The sequence below is a fragment of the Pistacia vera genome, unplaced genomic scaffold (genome assembly GCF_008641045.1).
Source record: "Pistacia vera cultivar Batoury unplaced genomic scaffold, PisVer_v2 Contig218, whole genome shotgun sequence".
Classification (NCBI taxonomy): domain Eukaryota; kingdom Viridiplantae; phylum Streptophyta; class Magnoliopsida; order Sapindales; family Anacardiaceae; genus Pistacia; species Pistacia vera.
Genome location: NW_022196022.1, coordinates 417995 through 438802, shown reverse-complemented (window position 1 = coordinate 438802; position 20808 = coordinate 417995). Strand labels below are relative to the sequence as shown.

General features: G+C 33.0%; 2 protein-coding genes, 1 long non-coding RNA gene and 1 pseudogene across 9 annotated transcripts; all 4 read right to left on the bottom strand.

Moving 5' to 3' along the window:
- Positions 1-4789: 4789 nt before the first annotated feature.
- LOC116130148 lies at positions 4790-8096 on the bottom strand (annotated as a pseudogene).
- A 64-nt stretch (positions 8097-8160) lies between these two features.
- On the bottom strand, positions 8161-20741 carry LOC116130263. Of its 3 annotated transcripts, none has more exons than XR_004128021.1 (5): positions 20504-20741; positions 9777-9984; positions 9538-9681; positions 8865-9004; positions 8173-8206 (listed from the first exon to the last, which is right to left on the bottom strand). XR_004128021.1 is itself a non-coding variant. In XM_031416017.1 (4 exons), the coding sequence occupies exons 1-4, from the start codon at positions 20605-20607 to the stop codon at positions 8180-8182; spliced, it is 483 nt and encodes a 160-aa protein (XP_031271877.1). In that variant the 5' UTR covers positions 20608-20741; the 3' UTR covers positions 8161-8179. The 3 variants fall into 3 exon arrangements, 1 of the variants encoding a protein (XP_031271877.1); XR_004128022.1 differs by lacking the exon at positions 20504-20741 and adding an exon at positions 10070-10312; XM_031416017.1 differs by lacking the exon at positions 8865-9004 and having other exon boundaries at positions 8161-8206.
- LOC116130264 lies at positions 12919-18903 on the bottom strand. Its single transcript, XR_004128023.1, has 2 exons — positions 18844-18903; positions 12919-13142 (listed from the first exon to the last, which is right to left on the bottom strand). It is a non-coding gene; the product is annotated as an uncharacterized LOC116130264 (long non-coding RNA).
- Positions 13772-18233, bottom strand: LOC116130261 (LOB domain-containing protein 12-like). Of its 5 annotated transcripts, none has more exons than XM_031416014.1 (4): positions 18154-18233; positions 17294-17491; positions 14452-14611; positions 13772-14363 (listed from the first exon to the last, which is right to left on the bottom strand). In XM_031416014.1, the coding sequence occupies exons 3-4, from the start codon at positions 14605-14607 to the stop codon at positions 14004-14006; spliced, it is 516 nt and encodes a 171-aa protein (XP_031271874.1). In that variant the 5' UTR covers positions 14608-14611; positions 17294-17491; positions 18154-18233; the 3' UTR covers positions 13772-14003. The 5 variants fall into 5 exon arrangements, with proteins under 5 accessions (XP_031271874.1, XP_031271875.1, XP_031271876.1 ...); XM_031416015.1 differs by having other exon boundaries at positions 14452-14607; XM_031416016.1 differs by having other exon boundaries at positions 17294-17486; positions 18154-18229.
- Positions 20742-20808: the final 67 nt, after the last annotated feature.

Genomic DNA, 20808 nt, shown 5'->3' with positions numbered 1-20808 from the left:
GATATTTTTCTCTCTTCCAATTAAAAAAGAAGAAAAAGAGCATCTACGTGGCACCTTATCTTCAATCTATTGGTTGGTCTGTGCACAAATTTTCGGCGATTGGGTAATAGAGTCCAGCAAGGAAGGAGGAAATGAGGCCAAATAACGAGACCTTTCATGAGTGTGTCGTATATATCAAGAAGCACGTGATTGGAAGAAGAAGGTGTTAATTGATTGAGCAATTAAAGGTGACATTGATTTACCAGTCCAGTACACTATTGTGTAGGTGGGTTTCCTAGTTTGGTTGAATGCCGATGATATTTTTGTGAGTATAGAGAATGGTCTTTTTTAACTATGTGATTTTGCCGTACCCATTTGGTTTCTTTTGTAGCTATCACAGCTTGGGAATTGTATCAAATTGTTAATATTTTTTTTTTTTTTAACAAGGTGTCCCAATCAAATTACGCATAATTTGACTAATTCTCAAGAATAACTAGTGTAACAATCCACCGTCATAGTCTCCCACTTAAATCACACATGTTTCAGATTGAGAATCGACCTGGAATCTCCAAACTAACTCCAATTCGTCCTAACCATTTCGACTATCCACGAATAGGTTATCAAATTGTTAATGTTAAAGCCAGGAAATCTTTATAGAACAACAATGTATCATAGTAGTTATATGTGTTTGTTTGAAATCAATCATATTATAATGGGATAGGTAAAAAAAGATAAAATAAATACGTAATTGTTATAATATTTAGATTTAGTGCATAAATGACTTGTGATAAACATGTTTTATTTAAGATGTTTTCATGTTAAAGTAGTGAATCGAACTTAATTTAATTATATGATAAATACATACAAATATAAGAATTTTTAATTAATTATGAGAAAAAAAATTTCTTAATCATTGTATGTAAAATAAACCATCAATGCATGAGACATTGACAAAACGTCTCATAGTCCGTTGATTGTATGTATAACCATTTCTAGTGGTAAATAAGCAATTTCCATTTGAGGGTCAAAGTGTAATGTTCAACGAACGAGAAAGACCAAAGTAAAATTTGTCAAGGAAATTGCGATTAAGTTTAGGGGTCGACAAAAAAAATTCAGGGCAAGATGAAATTTGACACCCTTCTATAAAACCCCCCTCTAGTTAGGTATCCTATGAGAATCCCGAGGATACATGTCTGGAGAACGAGTTGTATTTAGAAAAAAACATGTGTAAGGATAATAATAATAATATCCAAAACATGCATATAAGATGTCACACATGATCCACACTTATAATTTCAAAAACTTTAAGAATTTATCTAGAAATTACATAATCAAAACATATTTATAGGGTGGAATCTTCCAAATGTGTTTCACAAACATTTATCATTTACATTATTTACATCAAGATGACAATAAATCATCTCCCTTCATGTGTAGCCTCGCTCTCTCTAACATCATTCGCTTTTAGTCTATTTGCAAAGCAATCAACAATGAAAGGGTGAGCACTAATCGCTCAGTAAGGAATGATCTATTTCATTCTAAATGTACTATTTGACTTTCATTTAAACATATTCATTAACACATCACTTATCTTTTACATCTAGGTATACTTCCTTTTTTTTTTCTAATTCATATGTTTTTCATCATTTTATCTCATGGTTATATAAACATCAATGTATACACATACAAATAAGTATGTAAACATAGTACACACATATTACATGTCATGATATAATATCTAAATATCATCTAACATGAGTATAAATCATCTCATGATGTAAATAACATCATAACTCATGTAATGCAACTAAATGCATATGAAGCATTTAACGTCTAGCCGATCAGACTTTTCTTAGCATCTTAAGTACTTCATATCATCTAAACTCAAATTCATCTAGAGCTCATATCATCGGAGGCGTGCTTACGCCTTATTTAGCATCTAAAGCATATATTCATATTTCCTCAACTGGTATATGAGGATATGCTTACGCGTTTTCCATCATGTCTAAATACAGCTTTAACATCTTATGGCATGTAAATACATATTTTAGTGAGCTTAATACTTTTAATTCATCTATGAATTATCAATCCATTTACATTACCTCTTGCTCACATTCATCATCTTAAAACATGTATTACATTGCATCTTCATGTCATTTCATAATATTAATCATGCATTGACATCATGACCATGTATATCTTTCAAAGATCATTTAACTAATGGATAAACATTAGTACATGGCGTAATCATGTCAATATATAATCAATTCATAATTATAAGAATTAATTATATTAAATCTTAAACTTTAATAACCAAAAGCTTATACTTCAGGCCATTTTCCATCTATTTGATAATCGAATTGGCTTTTGGCATAAACGTAAAAGTTGTAGGGTATGTCTTAAATTTCTAAGCTTCAAGAATTATCTCATTTCGATTTATAACTCAGTTATGGTCGAAACTAAAACATGTTTAACATAAACCCCTAAGTTACCAAATCCGAATTTCATATTAAACTAGCCACATAAATTCTATTGACAATTAACCAATAGGTCAACTTAGGATCAAAAAACCTCCCCTTAATAGTCTGTAACATCTTAAAGAATGTAAAATCACTTCCCATAATCATCAACTATTGTTATAACATGTAAGCTAATGCAAACAACACATCAACATTCTAATAGCAACCATTAATACCATGTGGCTTTAATACTACAAGTTTTTGCCACAATCAACATCCACACTTCATTTTCTTCAACAAACATAACAACTCATAAAAATAAATAACAAAACTTCATGTATAATGAATTCAAGGCAATAAATAGAAATAATAAGTTCAACTACACTTGCCATCAACTAATGCTAGCCTTAAAGCCTTAATTTAAGGTTTTATTAAATCTACAAACCCTAGCATAATCCCTAAAGTCATGAGAGGTTCTCCTTACCTTTTTAAACAATTCCTTCAACAAATCCTTTACCTTTGTCTTCTTTTACACCTAATCCTACATATATAACATTATACCTCAACATCTACTTCAAATCTTTAAATCACATCAAAACTAAGGTTTTTAATCCTGACCTTAACCCTTCAATTTGAAGATCCAAGGCTCTTATCTTGTTCTCCTTGAAAAATTATGCAAAACTCTTTAAAACTTAGAGAAGAAAGCTTGTTTTATGGAATTGAGAGAAAATGGAAGAAATGCCTCTCCCTTGGCTTGAACGAATTTCATCTCATTTATAGGAAAATATTCATTAATTTTTTAAAATTATGCTATTGACCCAATTATTTTAATTGTATAACTCATAAGTCTTAATTTTCATATAAGGGCATTTTGATCATTTTGCACTAACATAATTATTACTTAATTAATTTCATTAAATGCAATTAAGTCTACCCATCCTTGACTTTTTCAATTTTACCCATAGGCAAAACGACTATTTTACCCTTAATACCTTTCTATGGATAATTGATTCATACCGTTTCAAATGAATTGACTATTTTGCCCTTAGTAGATTTTATGCTTTTTAACATAAAATTAACATTTAAAGGACTATTTTGAGTTAAGAACATACATTTGACATCTTGGGTATTACACCTTCCAAACAAGTAGACTCACATGCACATATGGATGAAAAAGTAAAAAATAGAAGGGTTTCAATCCTATCATGATTTTGTTGGTGTGGTATATTTTGTAACACTGATGCATTAAGGGGTCTAATTTGTAATTGAGTTTGGAATTGTTTATAATATTTGGGTCTGGAAGTGTCTAGCCAAATGTGATTATGTTTGCTGTTATATGTGTATATAATAGTGAAAAAACCTAATGTCAGAAACTACTTGAGAGGAGAAGAGGAAAAGTGAATTGCGGTCATTATATTATATATTTCCTACAGCTTTTTGAAACTCAATAAAAACTTATCTATCTTAAATGCTAGATGCAGTTGTATTGAGAATGAACAGGAAAATCGATTGTTTTTTTTTTACTTTTTACATCATTTTGTGTGTTACGTCGAATATTTTCAAAATTTATGTGGAAAGGAAAATATGATACTGAAATTTTCTTTGCCTATATATCACACAATGTAACATTTATCAACGTAATACAAGGATTAAATAGTTAATTAATAGTCTAAAACCATATCTTAAAAGTCAACCATATAAATAATAAACAGAAAAGAGGTAAAAGCTACAAAAAGTCACAAGTTAAGTTAGAAATTATTGATAATTAGCTGTAATGAAGTGAGGGTGTGTAACCATCGAATTTCATTAGAAATTTGAAGGCGTGGTGGTGGTTGTGTTATTTAATTAAATAAATTAAGATTCTTTAATTTCATGAGCAGCACTTGTTAATTTATTGTAACCCCTCACGTGAACATGGCAACACAACACGCTATTATTCTCAAGGGAAGGCTGTATTCAATTGGAACACAGAATTAAAGGACTGTATCTGAATATTCCAATTATGCCATAGATACCCCAAATATGATCCAGAAATTTTGAAGGTTAAAGGTAAGAGGATGGAGAAGCAGCAAAAGCGGAGTTGTATGAAACCATCCACAGGAGAGAAATTAACTAATTGAAAAGGGCTTATTATTTTAAGCTATGAGTCATAAAACCTTACGTGTTGATAAGAAGAGAGGGCTTTGGTTAACCCTACTTTACTCCATGTTCACATGCAGGATTGATACTTGAACTAAAGCCCCTATTTTAAATTCCATGTTCAAACTGTAAACTTCTCAACGAAACCATACATAAACAATAACAGAAGAAGAGAAGTAATTGAACAGTGAAATTAAAAGAAACCAAACTAATTAAGTCCAAAGAGACTCTCTCTTAAGAGGATCTTGGATTGCATTGCTAGATGAAGCAAAGCCAAGGTACTGAGGAATGTGATTGAAGTTGTACATGATAGAAGAAGTGATTTGTCATCTTGGACGTCGTCTATTTGGGATTGAGACGACGTCGTTTGTAAGGTATTATTTGGCTCTTGCTGCATCTGAATGCAAAGTATTTCTGTTTGAGCCACCGCCAGCTGCATTTGAACGTGATACTTGGCTTTGTAGATAAGATATTGCACCAACACATCCATAAACTGGGTCTCTTACTCTTGCATTTGCTTCATAAACCAAACTGCTCACAGCATCCGCTTTGGTGAACTGGAAGCTCCTGCACGCCAGATTAATAATACAAAACCTCCCCATCATTATTTAGCTGCCTAAAATGACAGATTGACTATTAATATTAAACACGTACTGCAACATTTTGCTGACGTTGCTAGCACCGAAGACCTTGTGAACCATAGAAACTTTTGAGGGTATCAGAAGGAAAGTAAGGGGCAAAGATGCAGTCCTTGGCGCAGCGGCGCCTTAATAATTTGCGGACGGCATGGTGAAGAACCTCCCATCTGGCTGAAACGAAAGATGAAAGATTGTCTCTAGCTATTAGCTCTTTGTCGGATTATGTAAAACGTAAGAGTCCTAGTCTTATATGTAAAAACAAGAAGCTTATAGTTGAAGAGAAATGAGCTTGAATTGCGTATTTATAATGGTTGAGGAGGTTTGCCATTACTACATATTCTATTTCGTAGTGTAGAATGGATCCACATGCATGTTTAATTAAATAATAATTAAAGTTATGATCATATTAAACAAGGGAATTAAATACTGCTGAATGCGGAAAGAAACAGTATGTACATGTAGTTCTGGTACCCTTTTGACAATTCTAACCATGTTGAGAACCGATCTTCATAATACGATCAAGGGCAAGAAAGTAACTTTTCTTATTAATAGATTAATAGATCTTAGAAAGAGGTGATGGAGGAGTTGACCACCGCTAGGCGCGTGATAGTGTCATCCATACAACTTTTTGTAATTTCCACTAGTTTGACTATTAATAAACGAGAAAAGTCTTAAAAACCCAAATCAAACTACAATTAATATGAAATGGTGTGTAATTAAGACTATGGTTTTCACAATTACAACTAGAGATGTGAAAATTTAAGCCTAGATTAGGCTGAAACAGGACCGAGACTCCATGAGAAATGGGCTCAACCAACGTGAATGTTTGTGGTGAACATTCACATGGAAACAACATACATAACTCTTTTTCTCTCTTAATTTGATGAACTCAAAATTAAATGCAATAACACATTAATTAATGTATCGTTAATCAATGCTCAATTAATGATCCTCAGTACTTTCAAATGGCAATAAAATATAATAATTCATGCGCAAAAGGATCTAAATACCAACTTCGATGCTTCATGCACGCTACCATATGTGATCAACTTCAACTATACACAAATATGAGAGATAATGAGTTCCATAATCAATTAAATGCAAGCAGCCAAAAAAAAATTATCGGAGATCAACTTCAACTACAAAGAAGAGATAGAGTTTCCATTCAATGATGATGATGATCAATATATAAGATTGATATAAAAGAATTGTAAATTTGTAAAGAAGCAAGCTAGTTATAAAGATATATATAGAATAATGAATAATGAATGTGAACAACCAGTTAACGAGATCCGACATGGGCTAAGGATTAACATATAAAAGGAAATCAACCCATTTCGAGAGAGATTGAAAATGTAAAAATAGAAGAGTTTTTAGAACCCGAAGACCCATTCTCACTCTAGAATTAAATGCACTCCACATGATCCAAGCTTTAATCTTCTATTCCGAGGAAAACAGCTCTGTTTTCCTAGTTGTCATACCATATGTATTCTATTTATCGTTTAATTTATATATTCTCTTTGTCTTATACACAAAGTTTATGTTTTCTCTGGTAGCTACCTAGATTCTTATCTCATTTCTCCACTAATTAATTACTAATAATTTTATAAAACCATGACACCTATTGAATTTGTTATTATTACCATTATCTCAGAAACCGCGTATTTTACATTTTAACTTCCAAGCTTGAATTCAAACCCCTAACCTTGCAACTATGGAAACTAAGCTGATTTTTTTAAGCGAATGAATAAAGTACAGAAAAAACAGACATCTTTCACATGTTAGAGGAAAAATAAGACATGCGAGGTTCGATGCCAACATTAAATGAGCTTTGGTGAAATGGAAGATTCGATTATTGAAATCTGCAGGCATGGTTTTCAAATCTAAAGAGCGGTGGAGTTTACAAAATTAGAAGGCAATGTTTGACAATACAAACCTAACACGTGGGGGGCTCAAGTGCCCTACTGACCTCAATTTCAATTGCTTCAACTGACCAGTGTTGGATTTCCAACGCCAACTTTTTATACATTATATTTCTATTTATTCAAAATGCGAATCTCCACTATCAACTCCATCTAAGAAATATGTAAACCAAATGATCAAATCAAATGGATTATAAAATAATCATAGTCCAATATAAGAAATATATATAGAGAAAGCAACCTTGACCACTAGAGTCTATGTGTGACCATCTATCACTAATATGGAAATTATCTAATTTTTGTATTAGCTAACTTAAAAGATACCAACAAAATGTTGTCTACATAGCCTGAATCCCTGAACCCTTTGTTTCTTTTCCTTCATTTCTGCCTAAATTTATCTTAATGATGCAGTAAAAGAAAAAGCCTATATAACTGAAACTTTAACCTGATAGGATGTTTATGGATATAGTTGATGTTGTTTTGATCAGATTGATGCAGCTATTACTTATTCGGCAGCTTAAGTTATCCTTCCATAATCTCAGTCAAGCATCCAAAAAAATGGGATAACGAAGCTAGCATGAGTTATTGTTCTTCGGCATGTTAAGATATAAGCATGATAAATATAAATGTGTCTAAGAAGTCAAGTCAAGATATATGCCAATGATCATCTTTAAACCCATCCAATAGGGTGTAACTGCCTAACAAATACTAAACTCTTACGATTTCAAAGTTAGACCGCCTCAAAGCATGAAACTTGCATCAAAGGTTAACATGCAACGCTTATCCAGTCATAAGGTTTTTCTTTTTGGATAAATCCAGTCACATGATCTAGCTATGAAATAAACTTCAATGCACATAAGAAACTTGGCAATGACCTCAAAGTTGAATGGAGTCTGAGCCACCTGTAATCTGCTGCAAGCCTTGAAATTCAAGCAACTTTTTCACATTTTGCCTTTTAATTCCGTTTCTGAACAGAGTGCTTGGCAGGCTTGGTTCCTTTACAATTGAAGAATGCTTTGTGCGGTTCCCAATGTTTTCTTTTTCAAGTACTCTGTTGCCCGTGCCTGAACTGATATGATCGAACAGAATTTCAATGTCAAATCACAGCATCACATCTCAAATAAAGTCACAAGAGTTCAATAAAAATCTTGATCACAAAAGATTAGTCACCAAGAAAAAAGATACTGATAAGCAAACTGTTACAGCCGATAAAAGTACATAAAGGTTTAATTATATATAGACTTTTCACTGCAAGTTCTCCTTCAGTTGTTAAATATCGGCCTAGGTTATCTGATTAGACATCACAACCTTCTACAGAATACTAGTACCTTTACTTGAGTTCTTCATTGATTATATTTATGAGATGAAGAATAATAACCAATTTAAAAAAAAGTAGGCTAGACACTGGAACAACTTGCATAATAAATTAAAATGTTGTTCTGAAAAAAAAAAAAATTAGGACCTCTAGACAGAAAAGGTCCATTAATCATCAGTTCAAATCCATCCAGTGGCACACAAACAGTTACATCTGTTTAATATGCAGAATACATGACTAAAATTGAAGAATTCACTGTTGTTCAATTTGTAATCAACTGATAACTTTTTAACTAAAATATAAAGTTGACCAACATATTGTCCTTTTTTACGTTCCAGCATAACAGATAGCAGGGCGAAACTGTCGATGAATCGTGCCATGAATCTAGAAATGGCACAACATATAGGCATACCAGAAAGTGAAGCTACCGATGTCACGGCACAATCTTTGAGTCTCTTCGTTTTTTCAGTAGCTTGCACATACTCAAACATTTCATCTGTGTTTAGATCCACAAATCATTCTCTGGAGACATGATTGTGCATTTTCACACGCTACACAAGCAAAAGTAAAAAATAAAGGCTAGGGTTGAAAGAGGAGTACAATGCAAGTCCTTGAAAAGTCAAATACAAGATTTACAACCAAATGAAATTTTCTATAACTAACTCAACAAGACTGGATAACATTGAAATTGATTAGGAAGAATATAGTTCTTTATCATTATAATTTATTCAAGAACCTTGCACTGGACTAGAGCTTCAAGCACGGTAGGAGATGAGTTCAACTTGGAACATATAAACAACCGAAAAAAAAAAGAAAAAAAAATCAATGGCCATATAAAGTTAACACCTGAAAATATTTCACTCAGTAAATTCAATTAGCCATACAAAAAATAGAATGGCAGCCTAATTTAAAAAAAAAAAAAAAAGAAAAAAAATATTATCACAAGTGCTAAGAGATATTCATATTTAAATATGCTGTCTTCATGTGTTATGTAATCCGCAATTGAACAACTAAAAGAGTCCGTTATCTGTATCATCATCATGAATGAAACTTAAAAGCAATAGCATATATGAAAAGGATTCTACCTTTATAGCAATAGCATGAAAGCCATTCTCTAGTGAATGCTCAGCTAAGTTCAGCCATTCCGTATATGAAACTTGAAGCCAACTGCAACTTGTACACTTGAGATCACGCATAAGCAAGGCCTCATATCTTAGAGCCAAACAACTCTGTGAACCATAATTAAGCGTACAACATTTGATTAAAATTGATCCAAAGTTGAAATAATAAAAATAAAGTTGCTAACAAAAAATTTGCACTATACCTCGATATCGCCTATAACAGCAAAAGCACGAACGAAGAACTCGAGAATCAAAAGCTTCTGCTCAAGAGTTTTCTCCGCAATTTCGCGAATAATAGAGATCGACTCAGATCTTAGAAACTCTCTCAAACACGATCGCACTTCAATTAACGATTTCACGTCCTTACAGACGAGCAACGATTGGAGAATTTGAATGGTTCCGTCATCAAATCTGCCAAAAATAAATCAAGAAAGAATTTTGAGAGATTTGGTGAAAACGAGACGATTAATTGAGGAAGTAATACAGATAAGTGAACCTTCTGTTATTAATTTGAGAGCGAAAAAAGGAGATTTGATGAACGAACTCTGCGGTAGACATTTTTATGAAGAAATTGGCGGGTAGACTCCTGATTTGATATTTATATATACATAATTACATATATATGATAAGATTTTGTACGGTTTGTCGTTATAACGTTAGGATCTGTTATATGAAGAGATGGAAGAAAGGAGCGAAATGTCGTATTAAAAAACTATAAAAGATAAACTTAGAAATTGGAAACAATATGTCATATTATTTTATATCATGATATTTTATGTAATCCCAGTTTTGTATATTTAAAAGGTTTTCTTTTGGTTTTGGGTAGCTTTCATATCTTCTATGGGTCCAAAGTTCAATCCCTAATCCCTATATACAATAGAAGTGTATTACTATACTTACAACTTAATACCACAAATTTTTTCTCACAATCTCAACAAGACAACTCGCAATTGATCAATTCACAAATAAACCATATCTGTTCGTTATGAATATTACTTTTCCATTTACGAGTTGATCAATTATAAATTATCATGTCAAAATTGTAAAAGAAAATTTATAATAATGATGTTGCACAACACATGTTTCCCAAATTTCTTACAGATTAATCTCGCAAAATAATAATATTTAAGATGGACAACATTACTCTTTGAACACTCTAGCCAAATTTCAATATTGGATTTTATTTTAAGTGCTCCAGTCCAGCCAGCGTTGGCATATTAAAAACAATACTACCTCACGAGTTCCAAAAGAACACAAATGGTCTATCGTTTAATTTGCTCCATATTCATACGCTCTGTATTCATAATTAAGGTTTTATTAGACAAAAAAGTTTATGTTTCTCTGGTAGCTACCTAGATTTTATCTCATTTCTCACTAATAATTACTAATAATTTTATAAAACCATGACACCTATTGAATTTGTTATTATTACCATTATCTCAGAAACCGCGTATTTTACATTTTAACTTCCAAGCTTGAATTCAAACCCCTACCTTGCAACTATGGAAACTAAGCTGATTTTTTTAAGCGAATGAATAAAGTACAGAAAAAAACGACATCTTTCACCATGTTAGAGGAAAATAAGACATGCGAGGTCGATGCCAACATTAAATGAGCTTTGGTGAAATGGAAGATTCGATTATTGAAATCTGCAGGCATGGTTTTCAAATCTAAAGAGCGGTGGGTTTACAAAATTAGAAGGCAATGTTTGACAATACAAACCTACCCAAGTGGGGGGCTCAAGTGCCCTAGACCTCAATTCAATTGCTTCAACTGACCAGTGTTGGATTTCCAACGCCAACTTTTTATACATTATATTTCTATTATTCAAAATGCGAATCTCCACTATCAACTCCATCTAAGAAATATTGTAAACCACATGATCAAATCATATGGATTATAAAATATCATAGTCCCAAATCAGAAATATATATATTGAGAAAGCAACCTTGACCACTATGTCTAGTGTGACCATCTATCACTTTAATATGGAATATCTAATTTTTATTAGCTAACTTAAAAGATACCAACAAAATGTTGTCTACATAGCCTGAATCCCTGAACCCTTTGTTTTTCTTTTCCTTCATTCTGCCTAAATTTATCCTTATGATGCTAGTCCTAAAAGAAAAAGCCTATACATAACTGAAACTTTAACCTGATAGGATGTTTATGGATATAGTTTGATTTGTTTTGATCAGATTGATGCAGCTATTACTTATTCGGCAGCTTAAAGTTATCCTTCAAATCTCAGTCAAGCATCCAAAAAATTTGGGATAACGAAGCTAGCATGAGTTATTGTTCTTCGGCATGTTAAGATATAAGCATGATAAAATATAAATAGTGTCTAAGAAGTCAAGTCAGATATATGCCATGATCATCTTTATAACCATCCCATGGGTGTAACATGCCTAACAAAATACTAAACTCTTACGATTTCAAAGTTAGACCGCCTACAAAGCATGAAACTTGCACAAAGGTTAACATGCAACGCTTATCAGTCATAAGGTTTTCTTTTTTGGAAATCAGTCACATGATCTAGCTTATGAAAAAAACTTCAATGACATAAGGAAACTTGGCAATGACCTCAAAGTTGAATGGAGTTGAGCCACCTGTAATCTGCTGCAAGCCTTGAAATTAAGCAAATTTTTCACATTTTGCCTTTAATTCCGTTTCTGAACAGGTGCTTGCGCAGGCTTGGTCCTTTACAATATGAAGAAGCTTGTGCGGTTCCCAATGTTTTCTTTTCAAGTACTCTGTGCCCGTGCCTGAACTGATATGATCGAACAGAATTTTCAATGTCAAATCACAGCATCACATCTCAAATACAAGTCACAAGAGTTCAATAAAAATCTTGATCACAAAAGATTAGTCACCAAGAAAAAAGATACTGATAAGCAAACTGTTACAGCCGATAAAAGTACATAAAGGTTTAATTATATATAGACTTTTCACTGCAAGTTTTCTCTTTCAGTTGTTAAATATCGGCCATAGGTTATCTGATTAGACATCACAACCTTCTACAGAATACTAGTACTTTACTGAGTCTATGTGATTATTATTTATGAGATGAAGAATAATAACCATATTTAAAAAAGTAGGCTAGACACTGGACAACTTGCATAATAAATTAATAATGTTGTTCTGAAAAAAAAAAAATTAGGACCTCTTGACAGAAAAGGTCCATTCAACATCAGGTTCCAAATCCATCCAGTTGGCCACAAAACAACATCTGTTTAATATGCAGAACATGAATTAAAATTGAAGAAATTCACTGGTGTCAATTTGTAATCAACTGATACTTTTTAACTAAAATATAAAGTTGACCAACATAATATGTCCTTTTACGTTCCAGCATAACAGTAGCAGGGCGAAACTGTCGATGAATCGTGCCATGAATCTTAAGAAATTGGCACAACATATAAGGCATACCAGAAAGTGAAGCTACCGATGTCACCGGCACAATCTTTGGTCTCTTCGTTTTTCAGTAGCTTGCACATACTCAAACATTCATCTGTGTTTAGATCCACAATATCATTCCTCTGGAGACATGATTGTGCATTTTCACACGCCTACACAAGCAAAAAAAAAATAAAGGCTAGGGTTGAAAGAGGAGTACAATAGCAAGTCCTTGAAAAGTCAAATACAAGATTTACAACCAACATGAAATTTTCTATAACTAAATCAAACAGACGGATAACATTGAAATGATTAGGAAGAATAGTGTTCTTATCATTATAATTTATTCAAGAGACTTGCACTGGACTAGAGCTTCAAGCACGGTTCAGGAGATGAGTTCAATTGGAACAATAAACAACCGAAAAAAAAAGAAAAAAAATCAATGGCCATATAAGTTAACACCTGAAAATATTTCACTCAGTAAATTCAATTAGCCATAAAAAAATAGAATGCATCCTAATTTAAAAAAAAAAAAAACACAGCACTTGTTAATTTATTGTAACCCCTCACGTGAACATGGCAACACAACACGCTATTATTCTCAAGGTGAAGGCTGTATCGAATTGGAACACAGAATTAATGGACTTTATCTGTAATATTCCAATATTATGCCATTAAGATACCCCAAATATGATCCAGCAAATTTTGAAGGTTAAAGGTTAAGAGGATGGAGAAGCAGCAGAAGCTGGAGTTGTATATGAATCCATCCACAGGAGAGAAATTAACTAATTGACAAGGGCTTATTATTTTAAGCTATGAGTCATAAAACCTTACGTCTTGATAAGAAAAGAGAGGGCTTTGGTTAACCCTACTTTACTCCATGTCTCACATGCAGGAGTTGACTACTTGAACCTAAAGCCACCATATTTTAAATTCCATGTTCAAACTGTAAACTTCTCAACGAAACCATACATTAAACAATAACAGAAGAAGAGAAGTAATTGAACAGTGAAATTAAAAGAAACCAAACTTAATTAAGTCCAAAGAGACTCTCTCTTAAGAGGATCTTGGATTGCATTGCTAGATGAAGCAAAGCCAAGGTACTGAGGAATGGTATTGAAGTTATTACATGATAGAAGAAGTGATTTGTCATCTTGGACGTCGTCTATTTGGGATTGAGACGACGTCGTTTGTAAGGTATTATTTGGCTCTTGGTGCATCTGAATGCAAAGTATTTCTGTTTGAGCCACCGCCAGCTGCATTTGCAACTGTGATACTTGGCTTTGTAGATAAGATATTGCACCAACACATCCATAAACTGGGTCTCTTACTCTTGCATTTGCTTCATAAACCAAACTGCTCACAGCATCCGCTCTCTGGTGAACTGGAAGCTCCTGCACGCCAGATTAACAACAAAACCATCCCCATCATTATTTAGCTGCCTAAATATGACAGATTGACTATATATATATAAACACGTACCTGCAACATTTTGCTGACGTTGCTAGCACCGAAGACCTTGTGAACCATAGCAAACTTTTGAGGGTCATCAGAAGGAAAGTAAGGGGCAAAGATGCAGTCCTTGGCGCAGCGGCGCCTTAATAATTTGCAGGACGCGCATGGTGAAGAACCTCCCATCTGGCTGAAACGAAAGATGAAAGATTGTCTCTAGCTATTAGCTCTTTGATCGGATTATGTAAAACGTAAGAGTCCTAGTCTTATATGTAAAAACAAGAAGCTTATAGTTGAAGAGAAATGAGCTTGAATTGCGTATTTATAATGGTTGAGGAGGTTTGCCATTACTACATATTCTATTTCGTAGTGTAGAATGGATCCACATGCATGTTTAATTAAATAATAATTAAAGATTATGATCATAATTAAACAATGGGAATTAAATACTGCTGAATGCGGAAAGAAACAGTCATGTACATGTAGTTCTGGTACCCTTTTGACAATTCTAACCATGTTGAGAACCGATCTTCCATAATACGATCAAGGGCAAGAAAGTAACTTTTCTTATTAGTAATAGATTAATAGATCTTATGAAAGAGGTGATGGAGGAGTTGACCACCGCCTAGGCGCGTGATAGTTGTCATCCATACAACTTTTTGTAATTTCCACTGGTTTGACTATTAATAAACAAGAAAAGTCTTAAAAACCCAAATCAAACTACAATTAATATGAAAATGGTGTGTAATTAAGACTATGGTTTTCACTAATTACAACTAGAGATGTGAAAATTTAAGCCTAGATTAGGCAGAAACAGGACCGAGACTCCATGAGAAATGGGCTCAACCAACGTGAATGTTTGTTGGTGAACATTCACATGGAAACAACATACATAACTCTTTTTCTCTCTTAATTTGATGAACTTAAAAATTAAATGCAATAACACATTAATTAATGTATCGTTAATCAATGCTCAATTAATGATCCTCAGTACTTTCAAATGGCAATCAAATTATTAATAATTCATGCTGCAAAAGGCATCTAAATTACCAACTTCGATGCTTCATGCACGCTACCATATGTGATCAACTTCAACTATACACAAATATGAGAGATAATGAGTTCCATAATCAATTAAATGCAATGCAGCCAAAAAAAATTATCGGAGATCAACTTCAACTACAAAGAAGAGATGAGTTAATGATGATGATGATCAATGTATAAGATTGATATATAAAGAATTGTAAATTTGTAAAGAAGCAAGCTAGTTATAAAGATATATATATGAATAATGAATAATGAATGTGAACAACCAGTTAACGAGATCCGACATGGGGCTAAGGATTAACAAATATTAAAAGGAAATCAACCCATTTCGAGAGAGATTGAAAATGTAAAAAAATAGAAGAGTTTTTAGAACCCGAAGACCCATTCTCACTCTAGAATTAAATGCACTCCACATGATTCCAAGCTTCTAATCTTCTATTCCGAGGAAAACAGCTCTGTTTTCCTAGTTGTCATACCATATGTATTCTATTTATCTTTTAATTTATATATTCTCTTTGTCTTATACACAAAGTTTATGTTTTCTCTGGTAGCTACCTAGATTCTTATCTCATTTCTCCACTAATTAATTACTAATAATTTTATAAAACCATGACACCTATTGAATTTGTTATTATTACCATTATCTCAGAAACCGCGTATTTTACATTTTAACTTCCAAGCTTGAATTCAAACCCCTAACCTTGCAACTATGGAAACTAAGCTGATTTTTTTAAGCAAATGAATAAAGTACAGAAAAAACAGACATCTTTCACCATGTTAGAGGAAAATAAGACATGCGAGGTTCGATGCCAACATTAAATGAGCTTTGGTGAAATGGAAGATTCGGTTATTGAAATCTGCAGGCATGGTTTTCAAATCTAAAGAGCGGTGGAGTTTACAAAATTAGAAGGCAATGTTTGACAATACAAACCTACCCAAGTGGGGGGCTCAAGTGCCCTACTGACCTCAATTTCAATTGCTTCAACTGACCAGTGTTGGATTTCCAACGCCAACTTTTTATACATTTATATTTCTATTTATTCAAAATGCGAATCTCCACTATCAACTCCATCTAAGAAATATTGTAAACCAAATGATCAAATCAATATGGATTATAAAATAATCATAGTCCCAAAATCAGAAATATATATATAGAGAAAGCAAACTTGACCACTATGAGTCCATGTGTGACCATCTATCACTTTAATATGGAAATTATCTAATTTTTCTATTAGCTAACTTAAAAGAGTACCAACAAAATGTTGTCTACATAGCCTGAATCCCTGAACCCTTTGTTTTTCTTTTCCTTCATTTCTGCCTAAATTTATCCTTAATGATGCTAGTCCTAAAAGAAAAAGCCTATACATAACTGAAACTTTAACCTGATAGGATGTTTATGGATATAGTTTGATGCTGTTTTGAACAGACTGATGAAGCTATTACTTACTCGGCAGCTTAAAGTTATCCTTCCATAATCTCAGCCAAGCATCCAAAAAAATTTGGGATAAAGAAGCTAGCATGAGTTATTGTTCTTTGGCATGTTAAGATATAAGCATGATAAAATATAAATAGTGTCTAAGAAGTCAAGTCAAGATATATGCCAATGATCATCTTTATAACCCATCCAATAGGGTGTAACATGCCTAACAAAATACTAAACTCTTACGATTTCAAAGTTAGACCGCCTACAAAGCATGAAACTTGCATCAAAGGTTAACATGCAATGCTTATCCAGTCATAAGGTTTTTCTTTTTTGGATAAATCCAGTCACATGATCTAGCTTATGAAATAAACTTCAATGCACATAAGGAAACTTGGCAATGACCTCAAAGTTGAATGGAGTCTGAGCCACCTGTAATCTGCTGCAAGCCTTGAAATTCAAGCAACTTTTTCACATTTTGCCTTTTAATTCCGTTTCTAAACAGAGTGCTTGCCGCAGGCTTGGTTCCTTTACAATATGAAGAATGCTTTGTGCGGTTCCCAATTGTTTTCTTTTTCAAGTACTCTGTTGCCCGTGCCTGAACTGATATGATCGAACAGAATTTTCAATGTCAAATCACAGCATCACATCTCAAATACAAGTCACAAGAGTTCAATAAAAATCTTGATCACAAAAGATTAGTCACCAAGAAAAAAAGATACTGATAAGCAAACTTGTTACAGCCGATAAAAGTACATAAAGGTTTAATTATATATAGACTTTTCACTGCAAGTTCTCCTTCAGTTGTTAAATATCGGCCCTAGGTTATCTGAATAGACATCACAACCTTCTACAGAATACTAGTACTTTACTTGAGTTCTTCATTGATTATATTTATGAGATGAAGAATATAACCAATTTAAAAAAAAGTAGGCTAGACACTGGAACAACTTGCATAATAAATTAAAATGTTGTTCTGAAAAAAAAAAAAATTAGGACCTCTAGACAGAAAAGGTCCATTAATCATCAGGTTTCAAATCCATCCATGGCACACAAACAGTTACATCTGTTTAATATGCAGAATACATGACTAAAATTGAAGAATTCACTGTTGTTCAATTTGTAATCAACTGATACTTTTTAACTAAAATATAAAGTTGACCAACATATTGTCCTTTTTTACGTCCAGCATAACAGATAGCAGGGCGAAAACTGTCGATGAATCGTGCCATGAATCTAGAAATTGGCACAACATATAGGCATACCAGAAAGTGAAGCTACCGATGTCACGGCACAATCTTTGAGTCTCTTCGTTTTTTCAGTAGCTTGCACATACCAAACATTTATCTGTGTTTAGATCCACAAATCATTCTCTGGAGACATGATTGTGCATTTTCACACGCTACACAAGCAAAAGTAAAAAATAAAGGCTAGGGTTGAAAGAGGAGTACAATGCAAGTCCTTGAAAAGTCAAATACAAGATTTACAACCAAAATGAAATTTTCTATAACTAACTCAACAAGACTGGATAACATTGAAATTGATTAGGAAGAATATATGTTCTTTATCATTATAATTTATTCAAAGACACTTGCAAGGACTAGAGCTTCAAGCACGGTCAGGAGATGAGTTCAACTGGAACATATAAACAACCGAAAAAAAAAAGAAAAAAAAATCAATGGCCATATAAAGTAACACCTGAAAATATTTCACTCAGTAAATTCAATTAGCCATACAAAAAATAGAATGCACCTAATTTAAAAAAAAAAAAAAAAAAAAAAAAAAAAAAAAAAAAAAAAAAAAAAATTTATCACAAGTGCTAAGAGATATTCATATTTAAATATGCTGTCTTCATGTGTTATGTAATCCGCAATTGAACAACTAAAAGAGTCCGTTATCTGTATCATCATCATGAATGAAACTTAAAAGCAATAGCATATATGAAAGGATTCTACCTTTATAGCAATAGCATGAAAGCCATTCTCTAGGGAGTGCTCAGCTAAGTTCAGCCATTCGTATATGAAACTTGAAGCCAATTGCAACTTGTACACTTGAGATCACGCATAACAAGGCCTCATATCTTAGAGCCAAACAACTCTGTGAACCATAATTAAGCGTACAAAAATGTGATTCAAAGTGATTAATAAAAATAAAAGTTGCTAACAAAAATTGTACTATACCTCGTTATCGCCTGTAACAGCGAAAGCACGAACGAAGAACTCGAGAATCAAAAGCTTCTGCTCAAGAGTTTTCTCCGCAATTTCGCGAATAATGAGATCGACTCGGATTTAGAAACTCTCTCAAACTCGATCGCACTTCAATTAACGATTTCACGTCTACAGAGCAACGATTGGAGAATTTGAATGGTTCCGCATCCAAATCTGCCAAAATAAAGAAGAAAGAATTTGAGAGATTGGTGAAAACGAGACGATTAATTGAGGAAGTAATACAGATAGTGAACCTTCTGTTATTAATTTGAGAGCGAAAAAAGGAGATTGATGAACGAACTCGCGGTAGCATTTTATGAAGAAATTGGCGGGTAGACTCCTGATTTGAATTTATATATACATAATTACATATATATGATAGATTTTTGTACGTTTTAGTTATAACGTTAGGATCTGTTATATGAAGAGATGGAAGAAAGGAGCGAAATGTCGTATTAAAAAACTATAAAAGATAAACTTAGAAATTGGAAACAATATGTCATATTATTTTATATCATGATATTTTATGTAATCCCAGTTTTGTATATTTAAAAGGTTTTCTTTTGGTTTTGGGTAGCTTTCATATCTTCTATGGGTCCAAAGTTCAATCCCTAATCCCTATATACAATAGAAGTGTATTACTATACTTACAACTTAATACCACAAATTTTTTCTCACAATCTCAACAAGACAACTCGCAATTGATCAATTCACAAATAAACCATATCTGTTCGTTATGAATATTACTTTTCCATTTACGAGTTGATCAATTATAAATTATCATGTCAAAATTGTAAAAGAAAATTTATAATAATGATGTTGCACAACACATGTTTCCCAAATTTCTTACAGATTAATCTCGCAAAATAATAATATTTAAGATGGACAACATTACTCTTTGAACACTCTAGCCAAATTTCAATATTGGATTTTATTTTAAGTGCTCCAGTCCAGCCAGCGTTGGCATATTAAAAACAATACTACCTCACGAGTTCCAAAAGAACACAAATGGTCTATCGTTTAATTTGCTCCATATTCATACGCTCTGTATTCATAATTAAGGTTTTAGGATGAAGCTCACGTAGGTCGTGACGTAACAAAACTTAAGGACTTGCAAAGTTGCAATAATTGTTAATATTTTCTTTTAGGTATGCTTTGATATGAAGCCGCTTACCGTCAATTTTTGATGATAAAGTGAAATATAGCCCATGTTTATCCAATCTTTTTCCTCTCTCCTTTCTTTCCCTATTGGCCTATTCTATCTATAATTTAAAATCTAAAATAAAAAATAAACCCCGAAAGAATTGGATGGAATCCCAAAGAGTTGTACTACAACACCCATGAGAGAAAACAAATTACATTTAGGTATCAGACATGAATGCCACAACTGACAAATTTGGAATACTACCCTGCAACTGTGGAGCACAAGCCCATGGAAGCTTCACCATGTACTGCGACATCTGGACACAACGGCCATTCCATTTGCCTCCAGGTCACTACATCCTTAACCATACGACTGAAAATGCCCCCATTACCACAAAAGTGAAGCAGCTCTACGCAGCTATGCTAAATCTTTCCTTATGCAAACTCACTCCCCGTACAGCAATGGAGCAGCAACCATAATATCCGTTTTTCTTAACCAGCCATATTTGCCACAGTTTTTTTATCATACATTTGATGAAACCCAGTCACTGACATTACAACCCCATTTGC